The 12,364-nt window shown below is 38.8% G+C and overlaps 1 protein-coding gene and 1 long non-coding RNA gene across 3 annotated transcripts; both read left to right on the top strand.

The window, feature by feature from the left end:
* Positions 1-4,109: 4,109 nt before the first annotated feature.
* Positions 4,110-5,066, top strand: LOC144539454 (uncharacterized). 2 transcript variants are annotated; one of them, XR_013504966.1, is made up of 2 exons: positions 4,110-4,867; positions 4,916-5,066. It is a non-coding gene; the product is annotated as an uncharacterized LOC144539454 (long non-coding RNA). The 2 variants fall into 2 exon arrangements; XR_013504967.1 differs by having other exon boundaries at positions 4,110-4,879.
* Positions 5,067-8,202: 3,136 nt separating this feature from the next.
* Positions 8,203-11,617, top strand: LOC139917964 (interferon a3-like). The gene is made up of 5 exons (XM_078284443.1): positions 8,203-8,325; positions 8,731-8,805; positions 9,934-10,086; positions 11,081-11,158; positions 11,462-11,617. Exons 1-5 carry the CDS (start codon positions 8,203-8,205, stop codon positions 11,588-11,590), a joined length of 558 nt encoding a protein of 185 aa, XP_078140569.1. The 3' UTR covers positions 11,591-11,617.
* Positions 11,618-12,364: the final 747 nt, after the last annotated feature.

Genomic DNA, 12,364 nt, shown 5'->3' with positions numbered 1-12,364 from the left:
TGTCTGTTACCACTAGAGGGCAGTAATCTCTATATGTTTCTGTCTTATTACTGTTAACAATAGGAGAGCTGTAGTTACTGTCTGTTACCACTGGAAGGAAGTCATCTCTATATGTTTCTGTCTCATTACTGTTAATAGGAGAGCTGTAGTTACTGTCTGTTACCACTAGAGGGAAGTAATCTCTATATGTTTCTGTCTTATTACTGTTAACAATAAGAGAGCTGTAGTTACTGTCTGTTACCACTTGAGGGCAGTAATCTCTATATGTTTCTGTCTTATTACTGTTAACAATAAGAGAGCTGTAGTTACTGTCTGTTACCACTTGAGGGCAGTAATCTCTATATGTTTCTGTCTTATTACTGTTAATAGGAGAGCTGTAGTTACTGTCTGTTACCACTAGAAGGAAGTCATCTCTATATGTTTCTGTCTCATTACTGTTAATAGGAGAGCTGTAGTTACTGTCTGTTACCACTGGAGGGCAGTAATCCCTATATGTTTCTGTCTCATTACTGTTAACAATAGGAGAGCTGTAGCTTCTCCTCTGGCCACTGGAGGGCAGTGAACTCTCTGAATGTTTCCAAGTTAGTTTTACTGTCAGTATTAACCACAGAATTTGAATGGATAGAATGGATAGGTATTTTGGCCGGTACACCAAAAAATGGCGTCCACGGTTAGTTTCTGTGGTGACAACGGAAGTTTGGCCATTAAGGTGGTAAAGTGTGTCACACCGGCTGCCATACAGCGTGAGTGGGTAAGCTTTGTAATGTTACAAGACTAAGGTTAAATTAATAAAATGTGACGACTTACCAACAGTAATATAGCGCGATTAAACCCAACCAGTCCAAAAATCCTTCAGTAGCTCCCCGCTGACAGCAAAGCGACGGAGATAGCGCAAGGCCATTTTTTTTTTCCAAGTAGGTCGCTGTGACTTGCCGTCAGTTTATACGGAAGCTAGGCCAACGGTACCAAGGTATGGAACGGTACACATAAAAATGGCCGCCGCTCTGACCATCCAGGAGCATTGATTTGAATGGGAAAGACCGTTCTATCCATTCAAGTTCTGTGGTATTAACAATAAGACTGCTGTAGTTCTCATTAATATTACCAATATCAAGATTAATAACTAAATAATATAAATAGTTTTAATAACATGGAGTCATATTCTACAATAATATAATTATTAATATCAGTATCTATACTTATACAATACTACTTGTAATATTTTGAATATCAGTATTCATAACATCAGTAGCTATAGGTGTAAAAAAAATCAGTATTACATCACTATCAATAAAACCAGTATTTATGTCTATATTAATAATAATAATATCTTTAATATCAGTATGAATATTATACAAAGTCTGAATATTATATAGAGTGTTGTAGTTCCTCTCTCTGAACAGCAGAGGGCAGTGAGCACATTTCATTTCTATGGGTTCACTATCAGTGTAACAGGAGATCAGTATTAACAGTATCAGTATGAATATTAACACCATTAATATCAGTATTTAAAAAATCAGTGTTGATATCAGTGTTGCTAATATTAGTTATGATATCAACATTAATAATAGCTGTATTTATACCAATAATCATAATATTAGTATTATTATCAGAATTAATATAGTCAGTACTAATATTTGTATTTATTCTACTTTTATCAATATAAAACCTAATACCACTATTATTTAATATAACGAATATCAGAATGAACAACATCAGTATTTAAACCATATTCATGTCAGTGTTAATATCAGCACTTATTTCAGTATTAATATTATCATTATTAATATCAGTATTAACATAATATCAGTGCTGCAGTTACTCTCTCTCACCACTGGAGGGCAGCAAGCACTCAGGATAATTTCTGTATGGTATCAGCTTACACATTTATATTAACACCAATATTACTGTTAACATTATTAATATCACTATTTAAAACATCAGTATCACTTTCAGTTTTTATAATATCAGAATGAATGTCATTATTCATGTCTGTAATTATACAATCATGATTAAAAACGAGTATTGATATCACTGTTAATAATACCAGTATTCATATTATAATAACAATAAATAAAATAATCATAATATTATCAATATTAATATATCAATATATTGTTATTTGTTTTCTTTCCCCATTTGCATGTTTAGCATGTTTGTTCATAAAATAACTAAAACTAAAAGGACTTTTAATAGTCCATTTAGAGCCCAGTCTCTAATGGACTTGCTCCTGACTATATAAATGATATGCTGCATAAATATGTTCCTGGTAGAACCCTTAGGTCGACAGAAAATCTCCTCCTTAATATTCCAAGAACGCAAACCAAGATTCATGGTGAAGTCGCTTTTTGTGTATTTGGTCCTAGACTCTGGAATAGTCTCCCATTGGAATTAAGAACAGCCACTTAAATTGAAAATTTTAAATGTTTACTTTAAACACATCTGTTTAATGGCGCTTTCAGCTAATGCAACCACCTCGCCTTTCGCCTTCTGTAAAGGGTTCTAACTACATATATTTTTTATTTAAGATTTTGATTGTTTTATTTGTGTATTTTATTATTTTTACATTTCCTCCGACTGTTTTACATTATTTTATAACTTTTAATATGATTTATTACTTTTGTGTGCATTTTATGTAAAGCGCATTGCATTACTACAGACCGGTAGAACATCTGCAGCAGCCTGTTGCTCACGTTGAAGGACCTGAGTCTCCTCAGGAAGAACAGCTGCTCTGTCCTCTCCTGCAGAGCCTCGGGGTCCCACCGGTCCAGTTTGTTGTTGAGCTGCACTCCGAGGAACCGATAAGAGTTCACCATCTCCACCTCCTTCTCCACCTCCTCCCCCTGGATGGTGACAGGGGTTGGGGGCTTCCTGCTCCTTCTGAAGTCCACCACCAGCTCACGTTTAAGGAGTTCGGACTGCTGGAAGTATCATTGGTGACAACATGGACAATTACATTACTGACATTTGGACATTTAACGAGGGTAGGAGACAGATAAACAACTTTGGCCAGTACAATAGTAGACAGTAAGGATACACAGCATTATCGTTGTTGGTTAGCAGAGTAGCAAACGAGACGCAGCACAGCACTTACATGCGAGGGCTCCACAACGGGAGCCCACAGTGGTGATGTGGTTTAAGAATGACGATACACATAGGGGGACTTTAATGAAATGAAATCTTACCCTGCAATAGAACCGGCTCCGGTAAACTTAGGATAGCAGTAGCCTTCTCTGTTGATTAGAAGTCCGGGTCTGGTTAAAGGCCCACAGCGGTGGAAGGGTCTCCGGTAGGGTAGCTAGCAATGCTGGTGATTTGCAGAAAAGGTCTAGCCTATGGATCCACCGTTCCACACCAAGTATCCACGAATACTCAAACCTGGCAATCCAGTTAAAATCCAAGTAAGAGGATAAAATGTGTAAAAGTTTGAGGTGGTAAAATGCGTAAAAGATGCACAGGGATACTAAAAACCAGGCAATCTGGATTAACATCCACACAGGAAAATGAAATGTAAAAAAGCTCAAGGTGGTAAAATACATAAAAGACCAGTAAGAGTCTCATACAGAAAACTCAGATTCTTAGATTAAAAGCAGAAATTAATAAAAGTTAGAGCTGTTAAAATGCGCAAACAGGGAAGAACAAGCAGGTGGCAGCCGGACGTGACGTGACGGACGTGAATGGAGAGTATGGAGTCGTGTTGTGCACAAGCACCTGGAGAGGCAACGTCTGCTAGAAGGCTGAGAGAGAAAGAGAATCTGCTGGTCTGACTTTGTTTATTCCCCCAGTGTGGACCATGGTGGAGAGCAGAGGCTGAAACCAGGTCTGAGGAAATGTAAGTGTGTATTTAGTTTGATTCATGAAAACAAATCAACACACATTCAACTATTTAGATAGAAAGTCCATTCGCACAGTAGTATGTGATGTCCATTCATTCACATCCTACTGAATGAAGATGATGGCTGACATCATGTTTTAATGAAACTGTTAAATAAATCGTGAAATATTTATCTTTTTATGTATGTGTGTGTGTGTGTGTGTGTGTGTGTGTATACATGTGTATGGATGTGTATGTATCTATATTATCACTATTGTTATGTATTTAGTTATTAATTTGTAACCCATTCATATTATCATTAGTCTTTTTTCATCATATTTTCCTAATTGTTAAACCTTATGTAAGCCCCTTCAGAGATTGGTTGCCTTTTCCTGTAATTTAAATCAATAAATTAATATATAATTATTCACAAAAATGAAACTGTTAAATAATTTACTGACAACTTGTTAATAAATCAACAAATAATAAACACAACAGGTGTATTAGATGATAAACTGCTGCTGTATTGAGTCTTGTTCTCTCATCAGATGCCTGTGAACTCACTCTGGACCCAAACACAGCACACAGAAACCTCTTCCTGTCTGAAGACAACAGAAAGGTGACAGAGGAGAGAGAGCAGCAGCCATATCCTGATCACCCAGAGAGATTTGACTACTGGCCTCAGCTGCTGTGTAGAAATGGTCTGACTGGTCGCTGTTACTGGGAGGTCGAGAGGGAAGGAAAGGTTCATATAGGAGTGACTTACAGAGGAATCAGTAGGAGAGGAGAGGGTGAAGACTGCAGACTTGGAGGGAATGAAAAGTCCTGGAGTCTGTTTTGCTCTGATGATGAAAGATCTGCCTTTCACAATAACAGAGAAACAAACATACAAACCCCCCTCTCCTCTGACTCTGACAGAGTAGCAGTGTATCTGGACTGGTCTGCTGGCTCTCTGTCCTTCTACAGAGTTTCCTCTGACTCACTGATCCACATCCACACCTTCCACTCCACATTCACTGAACCCCTCTATCCTGTGTTCAGGTTCTGGTTTAAGTTTGAGTTTGGGTCTGGATTGAGATCTACTGTTCATTCCTTGGTTAGGTTGTTTGGTTCCTCAGTGTCTCTTGTCAGATAGAGGAGGGAGAGAGAAACACTCACACTGCTGACCAAAGACAGCTGCTGAGATGATAGTTCACTCTGTACAGGATCACACACACACACACACACACACACACACACACACACACACACACATACATCTTAATGTGAGAATATTAATGTTTGTATTTTCATATCTTTATGAGTCATTTTACTGTAAAGAACTAATTAATCAATCATTGTCAGCAAAATGTTTTCTGTATTCAGGGAAACTGAACAGGGTTTTAACACGACTCAGCTACTGGAACATGAATATTTTATTTATAAAATGAAATGAATGAAATATGAAACCAGACAGAATCAAGATGTTGTTTATGATTCACAGGTTAAAATATCTTTCTTTTGGATCTTTGTTATATTTAGTATTTTATCAATCTCACCATTCCAAGCTGAACATTTTTATGTTTTCTACAATTGTTTCCCAGAATTAAAGGTTAAACATTGTTTTATCTTCTTTTCAAACAAGCTCTGTTCCAAACATATTTTTCCCACAGCGCAGCCGAGGCATCAGGAGCCAAATTCAGGTCAGGCAGTCGGTCAAACAACTGTCGCTTCGTGAGATGATGCACTTTGTGAGATGGCCTCTAGAGGGCATCTTTGACTAAGAGTTGGCCTCTCGTCGATGGGCTAAATGTCACATTCAGTCCCACACACTGATAAATGCCACAGTGAGCCCACTCTCTGCCGATTTACAGACACCCACGTCTTCTGCTGCCCTGCAAAACGCTAGCTGACCATTGCTCTCACACACTGAGCCACACTCTCCGCCGTTAATTTACAGTCAAACTTTAACGGCAGGTTATTACCTGTTAATAACGTTATTACCTGTGGTATTTAAGTTGCGTTAGCTGCGGCAACACTGATCTTGTATCTGTCCGTTACCGTTCATTTCAATTCATTTTCAATGAGAGCTGTCTGTTGTCCGGACAGCACTGATGATGCGTCCGTCTCAGTCAGATGTCCATCCATTTTGACGGACAGAAAGTTCAACCCAGTTGAACTTCTTTTGGACGGACGGATTCGTCACCATGTGTTGACAATCAGAGGCATTCCTACGTTTGTTTTGGAAAAAATAGTGGCCATCACAGACACAACGGTACAACTAAAACAGATAAAACGGAGACAGCCTGGTATAACGTTGGGATGACTGGAGGTTTTCCAGGACAGTTTCTTATTTCATTTATACTGTATAGTCTGTTTCTTCTTGTTTCTATGAAGTAGCACTGTTATGAGCAAAGCTAGGCTGCTGTATTTCTGCCTCTCCCACCATGTTGACATTCCCCGTCGGAAAACGGACAGAAATCTATCCGTCAATAATTCTGTCCGTTTTCCGACGGATCAGTGTGGCCGCAGCTAGTGGAATTTAACATGCGGCGTGGGCCTGTACAGGATCTGTACTTGTTTATAAAATAAACCAATTAAATAAACCAATATATTACTCTGTTGTCTACACTGTGAGTCATGACTGTCACGGCCCTGGCTCATCACTGAGCCATTGAACTGTTCATGGCCCTGACCTCCTGCTGCCAATAATTATGGTTCAACTGTTGCCAAATGTGTTTATTGGTTCATTGGTTAATTAGATTACTGTGCCCAGCTGTGTCTTGGTACTTGCTACTTAAGTTGGCTTCTCTCAGTTGCTCTTTGCTCAGTCTTAGAGTTCTCCAGCTCCTATATGCCTTGTATCATTAGGCACAGCCATTACGCACCACTCGGCCTATATATTGTTAGCCATAATAGCCCATTGATTGATCACATAAGTGGATCTAATTTATAATCCAATGTGCGTTCTTATTCCCACATTACTGTCCAATTTGGTGACAATATGAAACCTACTTACTCGCTATAAATCTTGCTTGTAAAACAAGCATGTTAACGCATACATCTATAAATGTTACATGCAACTCTATGGGCCACTGTGATGTCCTGAAAAGATTAAGGCTCCAAATAAACTGTCGCCCAAATTCCCTCTTTGGCGCTATCCTTCTCTTTGCCACATTGCTGTATCACACTCAGCTCAGCTTACTTATCCAGGACACTGATTATTAATTTGTGGGCACGGATTACGTATCCGTATCATGTCAATCAATGTCAGTCAACATGACTTTCTCCCCCTATCAACCATTTAAACTATTGTAGAGTGTGTTGTTGCAAAACACCACTGCTGTAAAAAAGTGAACTACTGCTGGAAATCACACTGACGAGTGACATCATCAGATTTCACCCGCTCTGTCTGTGGTCATACTACAAGTAATAATATGACAGCTTTGCATCATCAGAGTGACAGTTGCCATGCCATGACAGTTGACAACCAGAAAGAGAAAGAGGAAAAAAGAAAGAGAAGATGAGGCAGAGAGAGTAAGAAAAAGAGAGAAATTGATGATGTCATATGTTAAGTAAAGGTCGCAGTGTTAAGCAGAAACAGACTGGAAGTAAGGTGATGTAGCCTTCAAAATAAAACCACACCATTGTCACATAATATGACTAATTATAGAGATAAAAAGCACACAAATATCACAGTCACTCTGTATTTACTGCAATGATGCCATGTATTATTTTTTTTTTGACAATTTGTTCTTTATATCCCAGTAATGTTTGTTTCAAAAGTTACAAATGTTACCTTTTTATTTTGAAGATGAATTCCCTTGACTTCCGGTTTCATTCTAATTTTCTCAGCTTGACGCAGCTCGAGAGGTTTGGAAAGTGAAAGTGAATCGGGACAAACTGCAGAGCGGCTGGTCCCGTTCTTCTGAAAATTAAACCACAAGAATTAATTCTTCATATCTGATTATATTCAGTATGAACGGTGGAGTCGAGGCTCGGAAAGTGAATCAGGACAAACTTTGTGACTGAATTAAACTAATATTTAATATGTTCTCTCTCATTACCGTGTCACTACGAATTAAACTACAGTAAGTTATTTCTGTCAATCCAGTCGAGTGGAGTAGAAACACTAAACTAACTGAATCAAACTATAATGTTTATAATTACTATCCATAAATTAAATGAATAACTAAACAACTTATTTCTTCTTGCTATCTGTGTGATAGAAGGAAGTTTGGAAAGTGAGAGTGGAAAGAGGAGAAAGTGGGAATTTCTGCCTTTCACTCTCCTGTGTTTTCCCTTTCCCGTCTGGAATAAAAGTCCTGAGCTCAGGTACCGAGCATGTTCAAACCCTCAGACTGCCTTCTGACACTCTTCATATTATTTTACATCGTTTTACCGACACCATGCATAACTGGATCTGCGTGCTCTTCTTCTTCTGCAGCGCCGCGGCCCCTGCCCTCGGCTGTGATTGGCTGAGACACTACGGTCACCTTAGCAACGACTCTCTCGTGCTGGTGGAGCAGATGGTGAGTAGCAGCCGTAAAGTTTATAGTTTGTAAAGATTTACAACATGGAGAACAGTGGAACCTGTTAAAGTTAGTAATTATAACGTAGAACAGTGGAACCTGTTAAAGTTAGTAATTATAACGTAGAACAGTGGAACCAGTTAAAGTTAGTAATTATAACGTAGAACAGTGGAACCTGTTAAAGTTAGTAATTATAACGTAGAACAGTGGAACCAGTTAAAGTTAGTAAAGGTTAATAACATGGAGAACAGTGGAACCAGTTAAAGTTAGTAAAGGTTAATAACATGGAGAACAGTGGAACCAGTTAAAGTTAGTAAAGGTTAATAACATGGAGAACAGTGTTCTAAGCCTATAGGTGTTGTATATTGATTAATTCATATCCATTATTATCTATTCATGTTGCAGGGTGGTCAGTTGACTGAACAGGAGTGTCCGGTTTCCTTTCCGTATTCCTACTACCGACACATTAGAAAAACTAAGGTAACTATCTATCTATCTATCTATCTATCTATCTATCTATCTATCTATCTATCTATCTATTTATTTATCTGTCTGTCTATCTATCTATCTATTTATTTATCTGTCTGTCTATCTATCTATCTATCTATCTATCTATCTATCTATCTATCTATCTATCTATCTGTCTATCAATCTGTCTGTCTGTCTGTCTGTCTGCCTGTCTGCCTATCTGTCTGCCTGTATGTCTGTCTGTCTGTCTGTCTGTCTGTCTGTCTGTCTATCTGTCTGCCTGTCTGTCTGTCTATCTGTCTATCTGTCTGTCTGTCTATCTGTCTGCCTGTCTGTCTGTCTATCTGTCTGCCTGTCTGTCTGTCTATCTGTCTGTCTATCTGTCTGTCTGTCTGTCTGCCTGTCTGTCTCTCTGTCTGTCTGTCTGTCTCTCTGTCTGTCTGTCTGTCTCTCTGTCTCTCTGTCTGTCTGTCTGTCTGTCTCTCTGTCTGTCTCTCTGTCTCTCTGTCTGTCTGTCTGTCTGCCTGTTTGTCTGTCTCTCTGTCTGTCTGTCTGTCTCTCTGTCTGTCTGTCTGTCTGTCTGTAACTGGGTTGGCTGTAGTGATAAAGCTCTTCACTTCAACATTTTCAGTCACCATAGCAACTGGTCTTCCTCAGCAGGCATTACATGTGGGGTTCCACAGGGTTCTATCCTGGGCCCCATCTGGTTCTCCATCTACACTGACACTTGGATGTAAACATGCAGCATATACTGTATATACATGTACATATACACATACAGTACATATACATGTACATATACACATACAGTACATATACATTACATATACACATACAGTACATATACATGTACATATACACATACAGTATATACATGTTGACTGCTATGCTGACGACACACAGTTCTATCGGCCAATCAAAGCTCTGGACACTAAACTGCCTGGCAGAAATAAAACGCTGACTGTGGCAGAATTATCTACAGCTGAATGAAACCGATCAGAAGTCGTTCTGTTCAGCCGTTTAATATTAAACTGATTCACTTTGAGTTCTCTGCACCGAGAGACAGAATCTCATGTGTACGTCTCTCTCTCTCTCTCTCTCTCTCTCTCTCTCTCTCTCTCTCTCTCTCTCTCTCTCCAGGTAGAGTCTAGGTTGGTCTTCATCAGAGACAGTCTGGAGCTGATTGCTGGTCTGTATCGCCACGGCAACCTGTCTTCCGTATCCTGGGATACCGGCAAGACCGAACACTTCCTCATCAGCATCCACAGACAGACAGACGGACTCAACAGCTGTGTGAGTAGACAGACAGGCAGACAGACAGACAGACAGACAGACAGGCAGACAGGCAGACAGGCAGACAGACAGGCAGACAGACAGACAGACAGACAGGCAGACAGACAGGCAGACAGACAGACAGACAGACAGACAGGCAGACAGACAGGCAGGCAGACAGACAGACAGTTTTACCACAAACCAGCCAGCTGAGTCTCCATGATGGAGGAACATGTAGAACTGTGTGTTAGTTAATAAAGTGTAAATCTGTAGAACTGTGTGTTAGTTAATAAAGTGTAAATCTGTAGAACTGTGTGTTAGTTAATAAAGTGTAAATCTGTAGAACTGTGTGTTAGTTAATAAAATGTAAATCTGTAGAACTGTGTGTTAGTTAATAAAGTGTAAATCTGTAGAACTGTGTGTTAGTTAATAAAGTGTAAATCTGTAGAACTGTGTGTTAGTTAATAAAGTGTAAATCTGTATCAAGCAGCTAGAAGCAGAGAGCAGCTGAGTCAGCTTGTTGTGGTGTGGCTGTAGATCCATTCAGTAACGTTCTCAGTAAAAGTGAATAGTGTGATAAGGTGGATTTGGTTACTGTGACACAGTAAACTGTCTTGTCTTTAGCCCTAGTCCCTTTAGCTCTAGTTTCTGTAGCTCTCATATTTTTAGCCATGGCTAAAAATACTACCTTTAGTCTTAGTCCGATTAGCCCCGGTACCTTCAGCTCCAGATTCTGATGTATCAGTGATGAAATGTTCCTGACAAAGCAGCACAGATTTGAACGCTGTGGACCTCCAATATGGCCACCAGAGGGCACAATACATCACCTGACAACCCTGTAGAGAAACACAGACCGGCAGATAGATTGGTCTCTACTAATAATGGAACAATAAAATAAAATATAGGAAAGTGACCTAGACTAAAATCTATTCCTTTAATAATAATAATAATAATAATAATAATAATAATAATAATAATAATAGTAATAATAACTAAAGTGTGTTTTTCTGTCCAGGTGCCGACCAAAAGGAAACCAGACAGCAGACTGAGACGATACTACAGGAAACTGGCCAGAAACACTCTCAAGGAGATGGTACGTACACATCTTAGTACTGGTAGTATTAACAGTAGTATTTGTGTGTACAGGGTGGTAGTACTGCGTCCCGGGAGCTGATCAGTAGTATTAACAGTAGTATTTGTGTGTGTACAGGGTGGTAGTACTGCGTCCCGGGAGCTGATCAGTAGTATTAACAGTAGTATTTGTGTGTACAGGGTGGTAGTACTGCGTCCTGGGAGCTGATCAGTAGTATTAACAGTAGTATTTGTGTGTACAGGGTGGTAGTACTGCGTCCTGGGAGCTGATCAGTAGTATTAACAGTAGTATTTGTGTGTACAGGGTGGTAGTACTGCGTCCTGGGAGCTGATCAGGAAGGAAACCAAACTGCACCTCCTCCAGTTGGACCTGCTGGTCGCCTCCATCAGAGGACCTGCTGCTGCCAGCAGGGGGCGCTCTGCTCTGCACTGACAGCTTCAACTGGCCATTTATTTTACTTTATTTTATTTTATTCTGCTGTTCACAGACATCAGAAGCTCCTCCCTCATTCATTTCATTTCATTTTGTTGATGGAAATCTAAAGTCTCCAAGATGACGATGACGACAATGTTTTTAATTTATTTGTATGATTTTTATCCAGTTATGATAATCTGTTTTCTGGTAGAATATTTATTTTAAAAATGCATGTTAATGTTTTTGATACTAAGTAATATTTATTATGTTTATTAAGTTATAAGAGCCGGGCTCTGTGTGTTTGTTGGTCATTGTTTATTCAGTGTTTTATTTATGGATTTTATTCTGCTGTATTTTAAACAGACAGACATGGATTTTTCCTTTCAAACCAACGATGATGTCTGCTGTTCCTGACATTTCTATTATTATTATACTGTAATACAATTTATTTATTATGTTTTTATTTATGAACAATGTGCTGATATTGTGTTATTTATTGAAATCTTAAAGTTTTGTATTTCTGTCCTGAAATATGGGCTAAATGTCTGGATTTACTTGAAAACATGAAGCTGAAAACGTGATGGAACTTTGATACTGACCATGAAAAGAGAATAAAAATATTTGATACAGCTCTGTTTCAGGTTTCATCAATTTCAAAACTTATTGATCATCATGACAATAATTTGATTTGTTTTGTATCATTCTATGACTACCAACATGTTTTCTCGCAATATCAAAGTCTTTTCTCGTTATTCTGTGATCTTTTTTCTTTTTGATTAATTATTATCCTGA

The sequence above is a fragment of the Centroberyx gerrardi genome, chromosome 7, assembly GCF_048128805.1.
Source record: "Centroberyx gerrardi isolate f3 chromosome 7, fCenGer3.hap1.cur.20231027, whole genome shotgun sequence".
NCBI classification, from domain to species: domain Eukaryota; kingdom Metazoa; phylum Chordata; class Actinopteri; order Beryciformes; family Berycidae; genus Centroberyx; species Centroberyx gerrardi.
The sequence above is the reverse complement of the archived record's forward strand: the minus strand, read 5'-3'. Positions and strand labels throughout refer to the sequence as shown.